Genomic DNA, 20247 nt, shown 5'->3' with positions numbered 1-20247 from the left:
CCCAGAAAGGGTCGCTACGCCTCTGGGGGGTGACACCATTAAGTGCCGCACCGGGTGACACCCGACCTCGCTACGCCACTGGTCTGGTTGCCGAGATATGAAGCAAAAACTGCATTTGTTCGAGGTTTTTTGGCTTTTTCGGGAAATCCAGGAAGGAATTCCGGGAATTTTTTGGCCCACAATCATCATTGGAACTTGCTTAACATATTTGCTTTTGGAACTAGTCCTCGATATTGCTTCGTTGAGGAGGAGATACGACTTAAAGCTGCGGACACACATCCATCCATCCATTCATCCATTCCCAGAAATGACGAGTTAATAATCGCAATTCTCCAGAATGAAAATTGTATTTGTTTGTTGTATGCAACGAAATATTTTTTTCCTTGCCAAAAACATCGATCAATAGTGTTGATGTTATATAGTTTTAGCTATGTAACAAGAAACACTAGGCATGTATGTTCCACGATGTTAACACGGCAGAATACCAACAGGACATACACGTTTATAACTAGACATAACGGGACATATGGGGTTGTCGAACTTTAGGTACCGGAGTAGCATTATATCTTTCGTTTCCCTGCTTTGTACAGTCTTAAGGTGACTACAAAAATGTGCAAACTAACTTTAAAAGAATTGTGTATTAAATAAAGTCTCTACCAATAAACATACTTGAATCAGAATAAAAACAAATCTTCACTAACTTTCTATAAGTAAAGTAAGTAGTTCCCTTTTCGTAGCGGACGGCCCACGGGGCAAGTGAAATAGAGTTCACCTGTTTCTGTGACATCGGTATATGAACAATGCGATATGCCCAGCCGCCTTTACTTTCCCTAACGTGAGCCAGGAACCCATCAGAGCTGGGTAGACTCTGGGACGTTCTGCTGATTTCAACCAGCATTCAAACTCGAGACTTTTGGTTTATCAGTATAGTGCTCTACCACTGGGAAACGCCTTCTTACTAGCATTATATTCATATTAGCAAACATTACATTTAGTTATAATATATAAAATACTAAGAAGTAACATTACTAAACTGTCAACACGTATGATTTTATTTACAAGCAGAACTGACCACTTCAAAACAAAATTAAGATTACATTTTTTCATCTTTAGGCGTTGCTCAAGTGGTTAACAGAATAGACGGACTTCCATTCGATGATCACGATGATCTGCTGTTTGAGGTAACGTTCGAGTAAACCAATCTTTTTTTTTCTGGCGATACATATCGTCAAGTGTTTCTGCCACTTTAGAGAATATGCACATAGAACATACCAAAAGTACATTTTATATCCAATCTTCCCACGTATAATGACATTAAATAACATTTGATATTAACAGAATATAATAAATCATTTACAGGACCATTTCTACAACAGCACAATATACACTACAATTGTTTCAGCCATTTCAAATAGCCTACATACTTAACAGAGTTGTCTAAATTCTTTGTTATTTATTAAATCCAAAATAAACTTTATATTGAGTTAAATTCTAAAATATGAGAACATGGTTTATCGATTCATTTACGAAATAATTATTGATGAATATGATTGTATGGCAAATAGAATGAAATATATCTAAGGAATCTAAGGCATTGTTGTATAACTTTATTATGTATCAACCTACCCCCATTATATAATGCTATATCATGAGAAAGTAAATCTCATACGTGTTCGTGTCACTTAATATGGGCACCTTTCTTTCTCGCTGATGGGACGGCGTGGTCGAATCATAGAATGTTTAGCGGCTAGCCAAAAGGTCTAGAGTTCGGATCTTGGTTTTGACTTGTGGACGTCCTTGAGTCCTCCCAGCTCTGATGAGTACCTGACTGACGTTCGTGAAAATAAAGTCGGCTCAGCATAGTGCTAACCGTACGTTCCCTTTATTTACGGAGTTAAAGAAAAAATATTATTATGAACTGTACTTCATCTACCCAATGGATCGTTATAACTTAAGAAGAACTTTACTATTATTTACATTTACTTTATTCGCTGAAGGGTGAAATGTGATGTTTCGGACAATAATCTGGCTAATGAATATACTTGTAGGTTTTTTTTTGTAACTTTGCATCCTTGTCTTTTATAGTTTCAAACATTACATAAGTCACTGACGCCCATATTTAAAAAAAAAAACCATATGCATAACTTATTAAAACAATATTTAAATGTAATAACTGGAATTATATTTTTAGCGGCACCTAAATGTAATTATTCGAAAGGTGGAGAAACTTGACATTTTCTTGAGTGCCCTAGGATGACGACAACGGAAAACTTGTCAATTATATTTAGACATTTCCCCCTCAGTTGCACGTATAACAACGTTAGGGGGTCCTTGTCCGTAATGTCTATTCAAGTTAGGGAAATCCAAACGTCATAAAAGTTAGAGTTAATCTTGTTCAATATTGGTGTTGTTTTTACAATATGAATTGCGCAAAAATGGCTTATTTTTACAAGCTTTTATTTAACTCACTTCCTCGTCGGTCTGTCTGTCTAGACGGAAACGCAGGAGTGAAAATTCGGACAGTTCTACTTGACCGATACGATTCACAGTTGGCACGTGGGTCAAGACATGAAGACAATGCAATCTGAAACTAAATTTGACTTAATTGGATGCCTAATTAATTTTTTATGAATTAATAAAAATTTGGACCGAATTAGTAGGCATGTCTAGCCAACCACACCACACGCGTCATCACCTTCAATAGCTGCGCCATCACGTAATGGCTGCGTTCAAAAACCATTGCGCGCCTACTGAACGTGATGTTCAGTAGGCGCGCAATGGTTTTTAGTCATGTAACTCTATTGTAAATAAAACATGTAAAGTACTGAAAAAAAAATTCATAAAAAACGTTTTAATAACAAGCTTTTATGTAATGATGCACTAAAAAGTAGAAAATAAATTATAGACTACTATTTAAATAACTATAAAGAAAAGCGTGGGTGTCTTCCTTAACATTAGTAAAGGTATCCAATAGATACTAAAGTGACCCACGCTTTTCTTTATAGTTATTTAAATAGTAGTCTATAATTTATTTTCTACTTTTTAGTGCATCATTACATAAAAGCTTGTTATTAAAACGTTTTTTATGAATTTTTTTCTTTTTTGCTTACTGAGTTAAAGAGTTTCTGTAGCGTTTATGTCTTTTTTCTAGCACTCAACTTTGTAGATAGTTAGGTGTGTGTTATATTTTTGTATAGGGAGGGGGTGAGGAGTACAACTAACGTACCCACATGCTACAGTGGGAAGCAGAACTAAGGTACTCACATTTGACTATAGGAACTAGAACTAAGGTACCCACATGTGGCTGTAGAGACTAGAACTAAGGTACCCACATGTGGCTGTAGGAACTAGAACTAAGGTACCCATATGTAGCTGTAGGGAGTAGAACTAAGGTACCCATATGTGGCTTTGGGGAATAGAGCTAAGGTACCCATATGTGGCTGTGGGGTGTATAGCTAAGGTACCCATATGTAGCTGTAGGGAGTAGAACTAAGGTACCCATATGTAGCTGTAGGGAGTAGAACTAAGGTACCCATATGTGGCTTTGGGGAATAGAGCTAAGGTACCCATATGTGGCTGTGGGGTGTATAGCTAAGGTACCCATATGTGGCTGTGAGGAGTAGAACTAAGGTACCCACATATGACTGTAGAGACTAGAACTAAGGTACCCACATGTGGCTGTAGGAACTAGAACTAAGGTACCCACATATGACTGTAGAGACTAGAATTAAGGTACCCACATGTGGCTGTAGGAACTAGAACTAAGGTACCCACATGTGGCTGTAGGAACTAGAACTAAGGTACCCACATGTGGCTGTAGGAACTAGAACTAAGGTACCCACATGTGGCAGTGGGGAGTAGAACTAAGGTACCTATATGTATCTGTGAGTAGTAGAACAAAGGAACCTACATTTGGCCGTGGGGAGTAGAACTGAGGTAACCCACATTTGGTCTATAGGAATAGAGCTAAGGTACCCACATGTGGCTTTGGGGAATAGAACTAAGGTACCCACATGTGGCTGTGGAAAGTAGAACTAAGGTACCCACATGTGACTGTAAGGAGTAGAACTAAAGTACGCACATGTGACTGTAAGGAGTAGAACTAAAGTACGCACATGTGACTGTAAGGAGTAGAACTAAAGTACGCACATGTGACTGTAAGGAGTAGAACTAAAGTACGCACATGTGACTGTAAGGAGTAGAACTAAGGTACCCACATGTGGCCGTAGAAAGTAGCACTTGTCCTGAATTTGAACTAAACCCAAACAATCGGGAGTTATAGAAGAAAGCCAGCAATGGCTTAATTAAGACTTAAATTACAATCAGCTGATTAAGTCATTTGTTTTGAAATAAGCTTTCGATTAGAATATTAAAAAAAATCATATTTATAAAGGCAAAGATTTAATTAATTATACTCTCATTGAAGTAGATGAATATGCGGAGACGTGTATCTCATCGATGTAAGAGCAATGGGACCCAGGACTCAATCAGCTCACCGTCATATTAATAGATCAATTAATTAAGTTTTTAATTAAATTATCTTTTCTACCCCACAATACATTTGATGTTTTTCTTTTATTTTACTTCCAGATTGTCTAAGATATTAAAACAATTTCTTTTGATTGACAATTCTAAGAGCGCTTGACATTTACAAAGGATGTTCTTTGTATTTAAAATGTTTTATTTAAAATCTTTTAAGTTTAATCTATTTCGTTCTAAGGTTAATAAAAATTGTCTTAGCGTATGTTGATGATAATTAGCCACTAAATATATATCTAGCTGGTTAGTGTACATGATTATCAGTTATTAATATTGCTTTTGATTTTTAACTATACTGCTAATGCACAAAATTAAAAAAAAACATTACATTCTGCATTATATACACTATGTACGTGAAATATTGAATAACGATACAAAATAATGCACTGTTTTCAAGCAGGTCCTGTTAAATAGTTCTTTTTTTAAAATGGATGTTAACGATAGTTAACACCGCATATTGTGTACAGGAGGGAGTCCACCTTCTTTTCGGTCTGGTTATAACAAATGTTAGCATTCTGATACCACAAGCAGACATTCTTAGCGCTGTTTTAAATCTAACCCAGCTGATATTCGAACCACCAACAATCATTTTTTGAAATACAGTTTCATTAGCACTTTATAAATCAACAGTGATTTATTACATAAGATTTGAGAGCGCATGTTTGTATTTTACAGGCTTTTGCAATCTTCTGTGGACTGGGCATTAACAACTGCCAGCTCTACGAACAAGTTTCTTTGTCGGCCGCTAGACAGGCTGTAGCGCTTGAGGTTAGTACAGGGAAGTAACTTCACCTGATTCGTATTTAGGGAGATATTCTTACGGTTGGGGTTATATTTTTCATTAATTAATAATTTGTGACACGTTTTGTTTATAAGCTACGTTAATGTTTTACTTTCATTGAAAGTGTCATATTGGAACTGACGTAGTAGTAGTTATTTGAAATCAAGTGAGTGGAAAGGGAGGTAATAATTTAAGTATCATAGAAATATTTCATTTCCGTGGACAGTCAAAAGATTAATTTATAGCATTATTGACTCATGATTTATACGAAAATAAATAATAAAAAGGCTGTAATTGTGTCTATAAACCAGTAAATATTTAATAATATTTTATTTTGATTAAAAAAAATTCACTGACAACTATATAAGCAATTAAGCCTTATAGATTGTAATTGTTTGGGAATATTCGTCTGTAATTTACAAAATGAAAAAAAAAATAAATAAAAAGAGAAAAAAAAAATAGAACAGGGTCCGGGAACATTTTGATGCGACAGAGCCAAAAGTTAACATTTACAAATTCTCCCAGTTTTCCTAGAGCCACTAATAATTTTGGTTTCAATATTAATGTATTTTATTAGGAATAGGTTAATAAATTTAAAATCAATAGTTGTATGTATATTTTTTCATATAAAAACATACACATGTATCAAATTATATAACTATAGCAGTATCCCTACCCAATTTATAAGCTAATAACTAAAAAACTATCTCACTCAAGTAAAAATTAAGACACACTGACACATACAAAAATGCATTCTGAATAAAATAACCTTTACTATTGAAAATATTTTTGGAAAAAATGTGTACTTCGGTAGTGGAAAGCATGGAACCACTGCTACATCGCAGTTGTTGATCTGGGCCTTGTGCCCAAGCAGCTGTCAACTGTCTGTATACGCTCTACTCCACCTATTCTTAGTGTTATTATCTTCTTTAAAGTTTTTACAGTATACAATTGAATGAATTATGAAAATAATTTTATATAATTATTATGGAACTGGATAGCCGCATCCGGACATCAAAAGAGCCGCATGCGGCTCGCGAGCCGCAGGTTGCCGACGCCTGGGCTAGCATGAGATTTAGGCGTGTATAATTAATAATAAACGAATTGAATTAAAGCCAATAGAAATTTCGTTCTGTGAATTAAAATGTTTTTAAACAAAGCATAACATGGTGACAGTGTCTTGTGTGAACAAAACGATAAATCCTGATGGATTCACAAGGATAGGTGTATTTCAAGTGTTTATTTACACCTTTAACTTTTTAACAGATATTGTGTCTCTTCTGGCTAAAATAAAAGGATGTATTGTGCTTTTAGGATTAACTACAGCTACTTTCTAGTCACTACATCCTCTGTCCAAAACCCAGGCTTTAACTTAAGCTTTAACGATTACGTGGTTGATAATTTAAATTATTCAACTTCAAAATCGCTTTACAAACTGCATGAAAAGAAAATAATTTGAGCCCTACAGTCATATCAACCGAAAAAATAGCCCAACGTATCATCGTAGAATAGTAATCAGTACAAGATTAAGAATGCTATTGAAATAAGGTTTATTTGAGTTAATTTAAGGAATAACAGCAGACTAGAAAATTGTAACAGTAATATACAAACAAGTTAATAAAAAGTCTAGTGACAATTTAAGCGCAATTTCCTTATGTTATCCATAACAATTTTTTATTTTTTTGTGACCGAACGAAAGGATATTTTTTCGCGCTAAAACCTACACGATGCTCAGTTTAAATGTTCTTCCTAGGCCTACAAGATGCTCAGTTTAAAAAAGTAGTAAATATTTTTTTGTGACCGAACGAAAGGAAATTTTCGAAAACTTTCTTCGGCAATATTGTTCTAAATTATGGCAGGAATCGATTGGTAAATGTTTCAAGTCGCTAAGTGGTCTGGTTGCCGAGATATGGAGCAAAAACTGCATTTGTTCGAGGTTTTTTGGCTTTTCCGGGAAATCCAGGAAGGAATTCCGGGAATTTTTTTGGCCCACAATCATCCTTGGAACTTGCTTAACATATTTGCTTTAGGAACTAGTCCTCGATATTGCTTCGTTGAGGAGGAGATACCACTTAGAGCTGCGGACACACATCCATCCATACATCCATCCAGAAATGACGAGTTAATAATCGCAATTGTCCGTATGGAAATTGCGCTAAAAATATACAATAATAATGGTTTTATTTTTATTTTTTACGTTTAAATAGTTTAATTACTGATTAGCTTAGTATTGATGCTTACTTTAATTACTGATTGGCTTAGTATTGATGCTTATCTTAATTACTGATTGGCTTAGTATTGATGCTTACTTTAATTACTGATTGGCCTACCATGGATGGTTATCTTAGTTACAGTTTGGTTTTGTATCAATGGTTATTTAATATCCCCCCCCAGGTTTTGTCTTACCATGCGTCAGTCCCCCACGAAGAAGTTACAAAATTTAAGGTAACGAGTTAATTTTTACGCACACTAACATTTTTTAATACTTCATCTTGAAATTGATATGTTAATAAGGGACATTAATACCACGTCTTTAAAAAATTGAAACAGTATTTATCTCCCTTTAGTTTGCTCATGCATTTTTGCTCATTTCTTTGGTCAGGAAAAGCACGTACCTGAAGCACACGAGCTGAGACTCACAGAGTTCACCTTCAACGACTTCTCGCTAGACAATGACCAGATGATGGTCGCTTCTATTCGAATGTTCAATGACCTGGGTCTCATGAAGAAATTCCGCATTGACTACGAGGTATGTTTAGGGTCACGTCTTGTGCCTACATTACTGTATCATAAAAAGAGATTGTTTTACCCACCGCCTCTAGTCTATAACTGTAACGTTTACTTTATTTTAACATGAAATTGCTCAGAGGCGTAGAGACCCCTCCCCCGGCGCCCGGGGACGAACTTTCAATTTTGCGCCCCCCCCCCCCATTTTTTTATGATTGTAATTCAAAACTGCAGCTAAAACGAGCTTTCAATTTTTTTTCCAACCCATTTTGGCGCCCCTAGAGTCGGCACCCTGGGACATATGTATGCCCCCCCCACCTTCGCTACGCCCCTGAAATAGCTTCTTCTGGTATTTTAATAATTCAAGGAAATTAATCTCCAACACAACACGCGACACTATTTTTACTACAAAAATATTGCGATTTAAAAAATAAATAAATTACGAGAATCACATTAAAATTACCTAGTCATATAAGCAGGCCTACATTACAGACATTGATTTTTCTTGTGCATTACATAATCCTCTAGACTTCAACATTCAAAAACATTAATGGACATAGTATTTTAGATCAGAGAAAGCTAACACGCAACATCGTTTCTTATGAGAAAAGAATATCTTGTTTATTAGCTTATTGGCTTTATGTATTGTGCATCCTATACCAAAGACAAACTGGTAATTTTGTTTTTGTTTGAACAGACGATATGTCGCTGGTTGCTAACCGTCAGGAAGAACTACAGAAATGTCGCCTACCATAACTGGAGACACGCTTTCAATGTATGTCAAGTCATGTTTGCCATTATGCAGGTCAGTCTGGTGGTACCGTATCTAAAAATAAACCCAAACAGCTTATAAAGGTCAATTACTCTGAGCTTACTGAAGAAACAAGGGGTTGGTTGTAATCAAAGGGAAGTAATTCAATATTTAATCAAAGTGGAGTTATTCAATTTTTAATTCCCTTTAGCACAGGTTAAAATCTAATTCAGGGGTTCCCAACCTTTTTTGACTCTAGAGCACAATCTAAATTTTCGGTAGGGTGGCGGGCACCACCTATTTTAAATCGACAAACTCCTTTCAGAGGCGTAGCGACCCTTCCCGTCACCCGGGGACAAAACTTTCGATTTGCACCCCCCCCTCTAACTTTCGATTTGCACACCCCCCCCCCCCCCCCCTCAAATTTTCGATTTGCACCCCCCTCCCCTCAAACTTTCGAATTCCATCCCCTTCACCCATTCAATAATGTTTATAAAAAAATTCTGTCTCTGTCGAATAGTGAGAGGCGGGCACATACGAATCGTTCGGCGGGCGCCATGGCGCTCGTGGGCACGGGGTTGGGAAATCCTGATCTAATTATTTACAAAAACTTTTAACTATTTAGTAAAATTAAAGAAACTTGTTTCACAAGTGTTCTAGAAGAGCAAAATGAGATGATACAATTTTATTTCATAAAATTAGACATTTTCAAAGAAAATCGTATCTTTTTCAGCAATGTCCATGTCACAATTATCTGTCAGATAATGAAACTCTGGCTCTACTGGTCGCTTGTCTCTGTCACGACCTGGACCATAGGGGAACCAACAACGCCTTTCAACAAAAGTAAACAATCTTAATAAACCCAAACTCTTAATTTTACTGTAGAATTGTATATATATATATATATTTATGTATATATATATATATATATATATATATATATATATATATATATATATATATATATATATATATATATATATATATATATATATATATATAGCCTATATATAGTATTTATAAATAAGTAAATATTCATTTTCTTCAAAAGAAGAAAATGTTAGGTACTCAAATATTTTTTTAATGAATAGAGTAATCAATAAATATAATTTCCAACTACAAATAAAAGGTTCCTTGTTGACAGGTCTTTGCTTCTATTTTTTAAACCCACTCTTCCTTCCTCACATACTAAAGCAAATGGGGAGTTAAACATGTTCTACATGGTGATATTCCCTCTTACTATTTAGAACCTTTCAGTTCTTGTTCCCTTACTTTAAAATTATTATTGGTATTAGAAATGAGAATAATCGCATTTAAAAATAATTGAATAGATAAGCTAAATACGTTATGATGTATAATTTTTGCTAACAATATCGGACTAATATTTTTTAACCCTTGCTACGTAGCGGTTTTGAGTTTCAAGTCACTATTTATATTTTTTTTTACTCATGATTATTTCTGAAATCGTGAAAATAATCAGTAAGGTGTATCAAATTTTATTTTGTCCTAAAATGGATCTTACATAAAAACAACCTTTACTTGTCACTTCTGTAGAACACATTCAATCATAAATTTTATAAACTTACTAGCATTGATTTCTCTCTTTGTAACTTTGGTTTCTTTAGATCAAGTTCAGCTCTTTCTCAGCTTTATGGGACTAACGCTACACTTGAACATCATCACTTTAATCACGCTGTCATGATACTAAATAGTGGGGTAAGATGGACGAATTAAGAACAATGATATAGATATTTATCTTAGAATAACTTAGTCATCATCATCTTTTTTCCGTTCGTGACTAAGACAGATGGGGCAGATGAAGTTGAGTTTGACTGTTTCTGAGACCTCGGCATATGAAGAGATAGTGTGGTCAGCATTATTTGTAGACGCCTTTGTTTATCTAATGTGAGTTCTCTAACGTGAGTTGGGTGGACTCATACTTCCCCAAGTCACTAGTTCACTTAGCACAGTGGTTCTTAACCGTTGTGGAGGTACCAAACCCCACCAGTTTTAAATGCGCATTCACTATTCACCATTCACTAAACCCTTTTATCGTCCGAACTAACGAAATCCGATTGCGAATCATATGAGTCGGTTAAGTGTGTGTCTTCTGTTGAACCTCTGGGGTTCGATGAACCCAGGTTGAGAACCACTGGGCTAGCATCTAAACGAGATTGATTTATTAGTATAATAGAAATAATGATGTAACTAAACAGTGGATGAGAAGGCACTCTTTAATAACAATTTAATTTTGATATTAGTAATGATACACAGTTATCAACATGAGATATTTAAAAACAGTGGTGTCGCTAGGCAGGGTGTTACCCGATGCGGTACCCTCATGGTGTCACCCCCACCCCAAATGGGGTCACATGGTACCGTCCGCACCCCCGAATCCCGCCTCGCGACGCCTCTTCTTAAGAACACACTGTAATACATTTCGTCATATAAAACTATGTTTCTGTTACTCAACTGCTGACAATTGTTCTCAGGGAACAAATCTATTTGGGAACTTGGGCTCTGAGGATTTCAGTGAGGTGACCAAATTATTAAAACACGCCATCCTTGCCACAGATCTTTCTTTACATATACAGTAAGTTTTTTTTATTTAGTGAAGGTGTATCTCCCCTCAAGAAGCTTGTGGTTACATGCAGTGAGGTTTCTATGTTCATAGCAAAATTTAAAAGGTAACGATTCGCTATTGCCAAGAAGATTGTGGTAGGATGCAGTAGAGTTCATCAGTTTATAGTAGAATTTTTTTTTAAAGTTAAAGATTCGCTATAGTCAAGAAGATTGTGGTCAGATACAGTCGAGTTCCTGAGTTTATATTAGAATTTTTTTTAAAGTTAACGATTCACTATAGTCAAGATGATTGGGATTAGATGCAGCAGAGTTTTTTATGTTTATAGTAAAATTTTAAAGTTAACGATAATAATAAATAATACTTTAACCTGCTTACTGTTATAAGTGGTCATATAGACTTTAAAAAACAACAACATTAGAGTGACTGCTCAATATATCCTAATTGTAAAGAATAAATGTACCACCATGTGGTGCTTAGCAATCCTCTAAATATTCACAAATATGCAGAGTATTAACAATATTTTGTTTAGGAAATGTATACCTTATGTGCACACGCTTGTATAGTTAACAATTATTTACACTGTTGTGATTCTAAAGAACTCTTAAATCTTTTCTCTCCAGACTTAGAGGGAAATTTTTTGCCATGGTTGATTCAGGACAAAGATCCTTCGATGACCGCGAATCTAAGGAGACTTTCAGAAGTATTTTAATGACTGCCTGTGATATTGCTGCTATTACTAAACCCTGGGAAGTGCAAAGAAAGGTTTACACACATTTTTGTTTTACCTTTAGTAGTAGCAATTAAAGCCATTCAAAGGCTGCTTTTTAATTCAAATTCTGGTATTCAAAATTAGCACTTGCAAATGAAATATTTGTTAACAATGCCAATTTTATGTTTTATACAGGTCTCTGATTTGTTAACAATTCCGCTGTTGTGCTTTGTAAATTTGTTAACAATTCCAATGTTGTGTTCTATAAATTTGTTAACAATTTCAACGTTGTGTTCTATAAATTTGTTAACAAATCCAATGTTGTGTTCTATAAATTTGTTAACGATTCCAATGTTGTGTTCTATAAATTTGTTAACAATTCCAATGTTGTGTTCTATAAATTTGTTAACAATTCCAATGTTGTGTTCTATAAATTTGTTAACAATTCCAATGTTGTGTTCTATAAATTTGTTAACAATTCCAATGTTGTGTTCTATAAATTTGTTAACAATTTCAATATTGTGTTCTATACAGGTCTCAGATCTAGTCATCACAGAGTTCTTTGATCAAGGCGATAAGGAAAAGAATGAATTAAATATCCAGCCCCAGGTCATTAGACTTTTGTTTTGTTGACACTATGTAATTAGCATTGACAGTAATACTAGGTAGGAGTGGAGGAACGAAATATATTCCTTTAATTACAATTGTCGGTACTGTACTTATGGACTTGACATATGCTTATGCAATTAAGTGTGTGATATATTAGAGTAGGTTAAAAATATATACCAAGCACAATACTGTTTTTTTTGGGAATTCGTTAGAATTTGACATTTTAGATTATTAAGATCAATTAGATCTACTCACACATGTATTAATCGATAATCATAATTAAGTTAAGTGCTTTGAAATTATTATTTTTTTCAACACTGAAACTAAATTTTTATTTTTATTTTTCCCGTTTCTTGTTTTTTGAAGCCGAGTACTATTGTATTCGAATCAAAATCAATGTGCGACCGAATTAAAATGGGATCATGTACAAGTTGTTTAAAAAGAAATATAAACTTAGTAATATGTAAAACTAAAGAAAATACCTAAGACATTTAAATAATCGCACAAAATTTTTTTTTTATAACTGCTTTAAAAAAACAACAACATTGGACCCGAAGCGGGTGGGTGTGTGTGTGGGGAGGGTGGGGTTGTGTAGAGTTAAGGGGGCGAAGGAGATGCGGGACAATAGGATATGGCGTTTTGGGGGCGTGGGGTTTAGGGGCGGGGAAAGTGTGATGATTAGGTTAGGATGGGGTGGGCCAGGCGGGCAAAGCTGTGTCATATGTTCTCTACGTTGTGGTGTTGCTATTTATGGTGTATGTGTTTTAATGCTGACGTTGTCGAGTCGTCTGTTATAAATCAAGTCTAGCGTCTGTCCAGTGAACTGTACCTTGTGATTTGCTCTAACTCTTCTGTTCCAAATTGTCTATAGATAGTTACCGTCCTTGTTTTTTGCTCTAGATCTGAACTGTATCTTTACTTAGGGAGTTTGTTTAGTGTTATAACTCTGTCGATATTATAATATTAAGGGTCTTGCTTCTCGTTATTATTTTGGTTTCCAGCGACCTTTTCATATGTAGTACATACTTTTTTTTCTCTCTTCTTTTTTTTGTGTGCCTCAGACACGTAATTTATAGCGTCAGTTGTGTGTTCGCTTTAGTATTACAGTTTTCATCATCGGCTTGTGAGGACTGATACAGATTTACAATAGTAATATTTCTTTCTTACTTGTAGCCTGCTTTCATTCATTTAAGATGGTTTACTTATACATAGATCTAATACAAAACGTCTAAATATAAAGAAAAAAATAAAAATTAAAAACCAACCTGAAACTGAAAATGCAAATGTGTAATTAAATGATGATTCAAGGGATTTTTTTCTCGACGAGGTGGGCTGAGGGGACGAGGGGGGGGGGGGGGGGAATAGAGGGGGAATTTGTTTTTTTTTAAAGTAGAGCTGAAATGAATTTGGGATTACAGAGAATTAAAATGATACAAATTTTAAGCAATCGGAAAAGCTATGTTATTACAATGAGACACGTAAAAGCAAACACTCTTCCCTTTCAAACATCTATATCTATACAGTCCTCAGTTAATTTTTTTTTTCCTTTTTTTTTTTATTTTTTTATTAATTTAATTGTTTTAAACATTTAAATCAGTAATAATTATTATTTTTTTTTTATTTATTTATTTTTTTTTTATTTATTTATTTTATATGCATATAATAGTAACAATGAAGGACAGTTAAGTTGTCATATAGGATGTTCTAATAATTATTTATTTGATACTTTTAGATTAGATAAATACAAGTGAAGTACCTAGATATTATTTAGTACATACGCTTTATTAGGTCTACATGTTTTTTAAATACAATATCGAAAATGTTTTTAATTTGAACTAGAGTTAAAAGAATAATTATGTATTTAATATTTAGCCACATTCTCTAAACATTTTGATATATTAGTATTTGTTGTAATAGGAAATGATAAATATTTTTTTTAATCGTACTGTTGTTACATTAGTGTGTATCGGTAAAGGTTTTTGTAAACTTATTTGTGAGTTTTATCCCCTGATTACCTTAATTCGTTGAAATGGGAAGTAACCAGCACATTATATTCAAAGTAAAACCATTCTTACAATTTTTAAAAATATTAAAGTTACAAGCAAACATAATTATTTCTTAGTGTATTTTTATACTATACATTTCTTTTAACGTATTCGTGCCTTACTTTATATACTGCAATTTGTTACTCGCTAACTAGCGATTGGGTCTTTAACAAATGAACAGAGGCGTAGCGAGGGGGGGAGCGGGGGGGGGGGGGGGGAGGACATATGAAAGGTCGCGAAATTGAAAGTTTGAGAAGGTGCAAATTGAAAAGTTCGAGGGGGGGGGGGGGGGTGCAAAAGAAAAGTTCGAGGGGGGTGCAAATCGAAAGTTTGAGAGGGGGGTGCAAATGAAAATTTCGAGGGAGGGGGTGCAAATCGAAAGCTTGTCCCCGGCCGCCGGGAAGGGTCGTGCTACTCCCTGCGAATGAACAATGGCATTAAACAAATAGGAAACAGAAACCATTACAGTATGAAAACACTGACGCTGTAAATTACATGTCTGAGACGAAAAAACCCAATAGTATGCCAACACGTATAAAATTATTGCCATAGCAAATAAAAATATACAAAATTTGTTTCCGCTTACTCAGGCTTGTATGGACAGAGACAAAAGGGACGAAGTGGCGAACTTACAGCTGGCCTGGATTGATGGAATCTGCCTGCCGCTTTATAAAGTAAATCTTTTGTTATTTTATATAGATTTTTAATTTAACATTAGATACATGTTTTTAAAAATTTAAGTATAAACTGTTAAAACAATTGAATCGTTTTTAAAGGGTATCCCTTTTTTACAAGCTTTCATTTACCTCACTTCCTCTGTCTGTCGTCAGTCTGTCTGTCTGTCTAGATCGAAACGCCCGTGTGAAATTACCGGCACTTCTAACTGACAGATACGATTCGTAGTTGGTACGTGGGTCAAGACATGAAGACAATGTATCGTGACATTCAATTGAACTTAATTGGTCGCCTAATTTAATTTTTTATGAATTAATTTAAATTTGGACCGTATTAGTAGGCAGTTCTATCTTCACGCGTCATCACGCGTCTTGGGCGTGGAGCGAGGAGGGGGTCTCTACGACAAAAGCGCGTCATCACGTTCAACAGGCGCGCAATGGTTTTTAGTCGGGTCAGCAGTCTAGTTCTTTACCACTAGACTACGCCATCCCATAATACTTTACTGAGATTTTAGCTATAAACTTGACAATGGTTTTTAGTCATGTAACTCTATTGTAAATAAAACATGTAAAGTACTGGGGAAAAAATTCTTTAAAAAAAGGTTTTAATAACAAGCTTTTATGTAATAATGCACTAAAAAGTAAAAAAATTAATTATACACTACTATTTAAATAACTATAAATAAAAGCGTGGGTCTCTTCTCAAATATTAGTAAAGGTATCCAATAGGTACTTAAGTGACCCACGCTTTTCTTTAAAGTTATTTAAATGGTAGTGTCTAATTTATTATCTACTTTTGTGTGCTTGTTATTAAAACGTTTTTTTGTGATTTTAAATAAAATATATTTATAATTTATAATGTGTACAAAAATTATAGATTCTACGCGTTTGCTATTATCACCGATAAGTTTTTTTAAGTTCCAAAACAAAACCACTAGCACTAACTTTGGGGGACTAACTCACAAGTGGGTCATCCATAAATGACGTCACACTCGAAGAGGGAGTGGGTTCCGTAATTTTGTGACATTGTGTGACGAGGGGGATGGGGGGGGGGTCAGATGGTGTGACGTCACAATTTTTGCATTATAAAAACAATGTTAGAAAACGTATTTTAACCGTTATTTCGCGTTTAAAAAAGCTGTTTTAATAAATTGTAATAGAAATTGATTAAAATTCCCTATGTTGACAGAGTTCAGACAAAATTCCGAAAAATATTGATGTTTTAAGAAAAATTAAACTGCAATTTCGACGGGGGGGGGTTGTAGGATGAGGTGTAACGTCGATTTAGGGGGAGGGGGGTCTGTCCTTTTTTGACAATATGTTATGGAGGGGAGGGGAACGATAAAAATCTTGAAAAAAAAAAGCTTGACGTCATTTATGGATGACCCCCGAGCCGAAGCTAATTTCAAACTCGAGACCATCTGTCTAGCAGCTAATAGCTCTACCATTCGACCACGTTGTCCATTATACGTGTTACATAATTACATTCAACTCGTTTTTCTAATGATTTACCTGTTGCCTCATAATTTCCGCAGGCTCTAGTGAAGTTGGACAACGCCTTTCAGCCCATGCTCGATGGACTCTTGGAAAACAGGTCTCGGTGGGAAAGGCTGGACGCCGAGCGTCTGAGCAAACACGCGATTCTGGAAACTGGTGTGTAGGGCGAGATGTGTGCAGACAGACTGTGAGCACTGGCTGAAATGCCAACTAGAGATATGACATCTGAGGATGACATTCATAGACTAGCACCTAGTGGTGTCGTTGTATAACAAGGGTGTTTAGTCATCGGTGTTTACTAGCTCATATCAACAAACGTAATGTTGAATCATAGCTGTATTGGCTTTGAATACTAGCCTGAAAAAAAAAAACTTCACAGGTGGAACAACTCTAAACGTTTTGTTTCTCGGAGTTACGGGACATTTTTCTAATGGAAAGGGGAAATAATCACAGAATTGTGTCTTGCAAACTGAAGAGTTACCACTTCTGAAATGTGTTATTATTTCATTCTGCCAAGGATATTGATTTGATATTTATTATTGATTATTATTATTGATTTTTTAAATATGTTGAACTTGTTGAATTTTGGATCACTTAAAATGTATTGATAATTTTACGGTTTATAGTTTAAAGTTACATTTACCAATGCGTACTTCCTACAATCTTATTTTATCTAGCCCATTTCTTCTAGGTGAGCTGAACAGCATGCAATACATTAAAACATTTATTTGATACCACAGCTAGTTTAGTTATTGTCAGACTCCTACATTATGATATTACAAAGTAACGTATTGTATTGTATTGTTTGTTTATAGAAGTCACATAATGATTGATTATATGACGTGTGAGTGGGTGTGGCCTGCCTGATGTGACACAACCCATTATTTATTAGCTTCGTGGAAGAAAACTACCTTCCGTTTTCTTCACTGCCTATATGTAAAATGCCCCCCCCCCCCCCCGAAGTCTAGTAGTACAGCCGGTAGAGTGAACTGTCGAGCAACACCATGGGCTTTTAAATATTACCAGAAATGTACGTTGCTGATGTAAAATTGTATCATACAGGACAATAATTATCGATTGTAAATCAACTAGACGGAGGCCTAACGTCTGTTGATAATGATAAGGTGACCGGAAAGATGCACATCGGAAAACCATGCAACAGAAAACTGCGCACAAAAAAAGCGCGCAAAGTTTTCGCAAATATTTTTTTTTTTGTTTTCTTAAAACAAGCATTTCTAGACATGAATAAAAAGTGACTAAATGTACACTGTAGCATAATAAAACGTATTACCACGAAATATGACAAAATTAAAGAGTATTAGTATAATTAGTTTGTATTTACGTGTTTTCTATTTGTTCAGATTTCCGTTGCGCAGTTTTCCATTTGCCAATTTTTCTGGGAACACTCGATAAGTATCAAACTATGATTAATCCAGCTGGTTGTATAGGGGTGATGCTAACTTATAATAATTTAGGTATCAGGGTTTTATCCTTGTTCCTGAAAAGTCTACATACAATTCTTTTGTATACTTTTAGCATGATGAGTCTTTATGATGTAAAAGTACACTGATGCACACGGTTTTTTTATAATTTAACTTTTAATCTGTTTATATATACTTAATCATCTTGATTAAAACAGCGTCATCAAATGTGATGAAGTGAAATTAACTAATTATTTTATTTTATTATTACTCCATATATACTCTACAAAACAATATCCCATAAGAAGAATTATATTTATCCTTTTCCCTAGAGCCTTAATAGTTAATTTGTAAAGTAATTAAGTTTCTTATCAATGAAATACAACACATATATACTTGTTCTAAACTTTAGTTGATGAACTGAGTTAGTAAAATCTAGAAATTTTGAAAATGTTACATTACCAAATAAGTTTATAGTTGTGTCGGTTATTGAAGTATTAATTATCAATGAAGACTTAATTCAACATACCTGAATAATTAAACTAATCTAATTACATACAATATAAACATAATTTTTATAGGGTGTTATGCAAAAGTGTCTGATTATATATAATTTAATACAGATTATAGAAATTATACACGCACTAGTATTGAACATGAACACTAATTTTCCTAGATTTTCAATTAGTTTTATCATCCCACCTCGTATTACACTGTAATAAAGTTTCGGGCCTTATATTATCTTGCAATAGTTGTCATTTCATCATGCATAGTCTTTTAACCCTATCCAAAACCCAAGCTGATTAAAAGTTTGCTGGTCATTTCCATAATTCACCTACAAATTAGGTGTGCCCTAAGTGTGGTTCTCCTGATTGTTCAACCACCAATGTTTAATTAATTAATTAATTATCAAATTACTGTAAACATTAATATTTTGCACATAAGACGTATCATAATCACGTTTTTCTTTTGATTCATTCGATTAACATGTTAGAGTACGAAGTTATTTATTTTAGACATTTTCAATAGCTTATGATTTGACAGAAAAGCATTGTTTTAAATGTCACTTCCATTTACCTATTGTTATTGATATGTTAAACTATATTTGAATTTTGTTACATACACTGTATTGGGTATGTTAATTTGATTTTATGTTGATTTGAATTAAATAATTTCATCATAAGCACTCGACAATTGTCTTAATATTTTAGATATATATGTATATGTATACATATCCTTTATATACACAAACATAATTTAATAACATGAATCATTATTGTAATTTTATTTTAGTACATTTAAAATATCGAACTGTAAACAAAGCGGTGCTTGAAAAAATATTACTATAATAAAGCTAATTTGATTAGAACAGATGCAAGCATTAAAAAAAAATTAAACTAACATTACAATATTTTGTAACATATCATACAAAAAACCGTTTTAACATGGAGATATGGTCCTTTCCGTGAAAGTAAAAGCATCGTATGGAACAAGTCCGATTTTTAATTAGTATACAAAAGACTTTTTAAAAATATTTGGGGTGTTAAATTTTGTGTTTTCACAGGAACAAATATTTAAAAGAATTCCATATACATTAATGTGAAGACCTGAACTTAAAATTTTGTTAGATTATTATTATTTCACGAGCCGACCCGCAGCGTATCATACGCCGCTATTTAGTTGTTTTATTTTCTACTTTTCAGTAATTCATAATTTGTAAATTCGACAGTACCAATGCTGCCACTGAAAATATTTGCTTTAAAACACTAACCCCCCCCCCCCCCCCACTTTCCCCTAACCCCGACCCTACACCCCCCCCCCCCCCCCCCCGTGAAAGCAGCCTCCTCTTAGTTATTTCTTAGTTACCTCCAGTAAGTTTAAAATCGAAGTAAATTATCTGCCCCTAATAG

The 20247-nt window shown here is 34.4% G+C and overlaps 1 protein-coding gene across 1 annotated transcript in view; it reads left to right on the top strand.

Moving 5' to 3' along the window:
* Nucleotides 1–17812, top strand: part of LOC131953763 (dual 3',5'-cyclic-AMP and -GMP phosphodiesterase 11A) — a 121221-nt gene extending 103409 nt beyond the window's left edge. The window contains exons 10-21 of the mRNA XM_059317121.1: nucleotides 1114–1181; nucleotides 5215–5307; nucleotides 7715–7765; nucleotides 7923–8069; nucleotides 8745–8852; nucleotides 9532–9641; nucleotides 10424–10514; nucleotides 11291–11391; nucleotides 12003–12144; nucleotides 12626–12700; nucleotides 15336–15419; nucleotides 16955–17812. Of these exons, the coding sequence (XP_059173104.1) occupies nucleotides 1114–1181; nucleotides 5215–5307; nucleotides 7715–7765; nucleotides 7923–8069; nucleotides 8745–8852; nucleotides 9532–9641; nucleotides 10424–10514; nucleotides 11291–11391; nucleotides 12003–12144; nucleotides 12626–12700; nucleotides 15336–15419; nucleotides 16955–17080 (1196 nt within the window). The 3' untranslated portion in view covers nucleotides 17081–17812. The remainder of the gene's footprint in view (nucleotides 1–1113; nucleotides 1182–5214; nucleotides 5308–7714; nucleotides 7766–7922; nucleotides 8070–8744; nucleotides 8853–9531; nucleotides 9642–10423; nucleotides 10515–11290; nucleotides 11392–12002; nucleotides 12145–12625; nucleotides 12701–15335; nucleotides 15420–16954) is intronic.
* The last annotated feature ends 2435 nt before the right edge of the window (nucleotides 17813–20247 follow it).

Source organism: Physella acuta, unplaced genomic scaffold, assembly GCF_028476545.2.
Source record: "Physella acuta isolate Inbredline_101_S28 unplaced genomic scaffold, ASM2847654v3 ptg000949l, whole genome shotgun sequence".
In the NCBI taxonomy this organism is placed as follows: domain Eukaryota; kingdom Metazoa; phylum Mollusca; class Gastropoda; family Physidae; genus Physella; species Physella acuta.
This window is presented reverse-complemented; position numbering and strand designations above follow the sequence as displayed.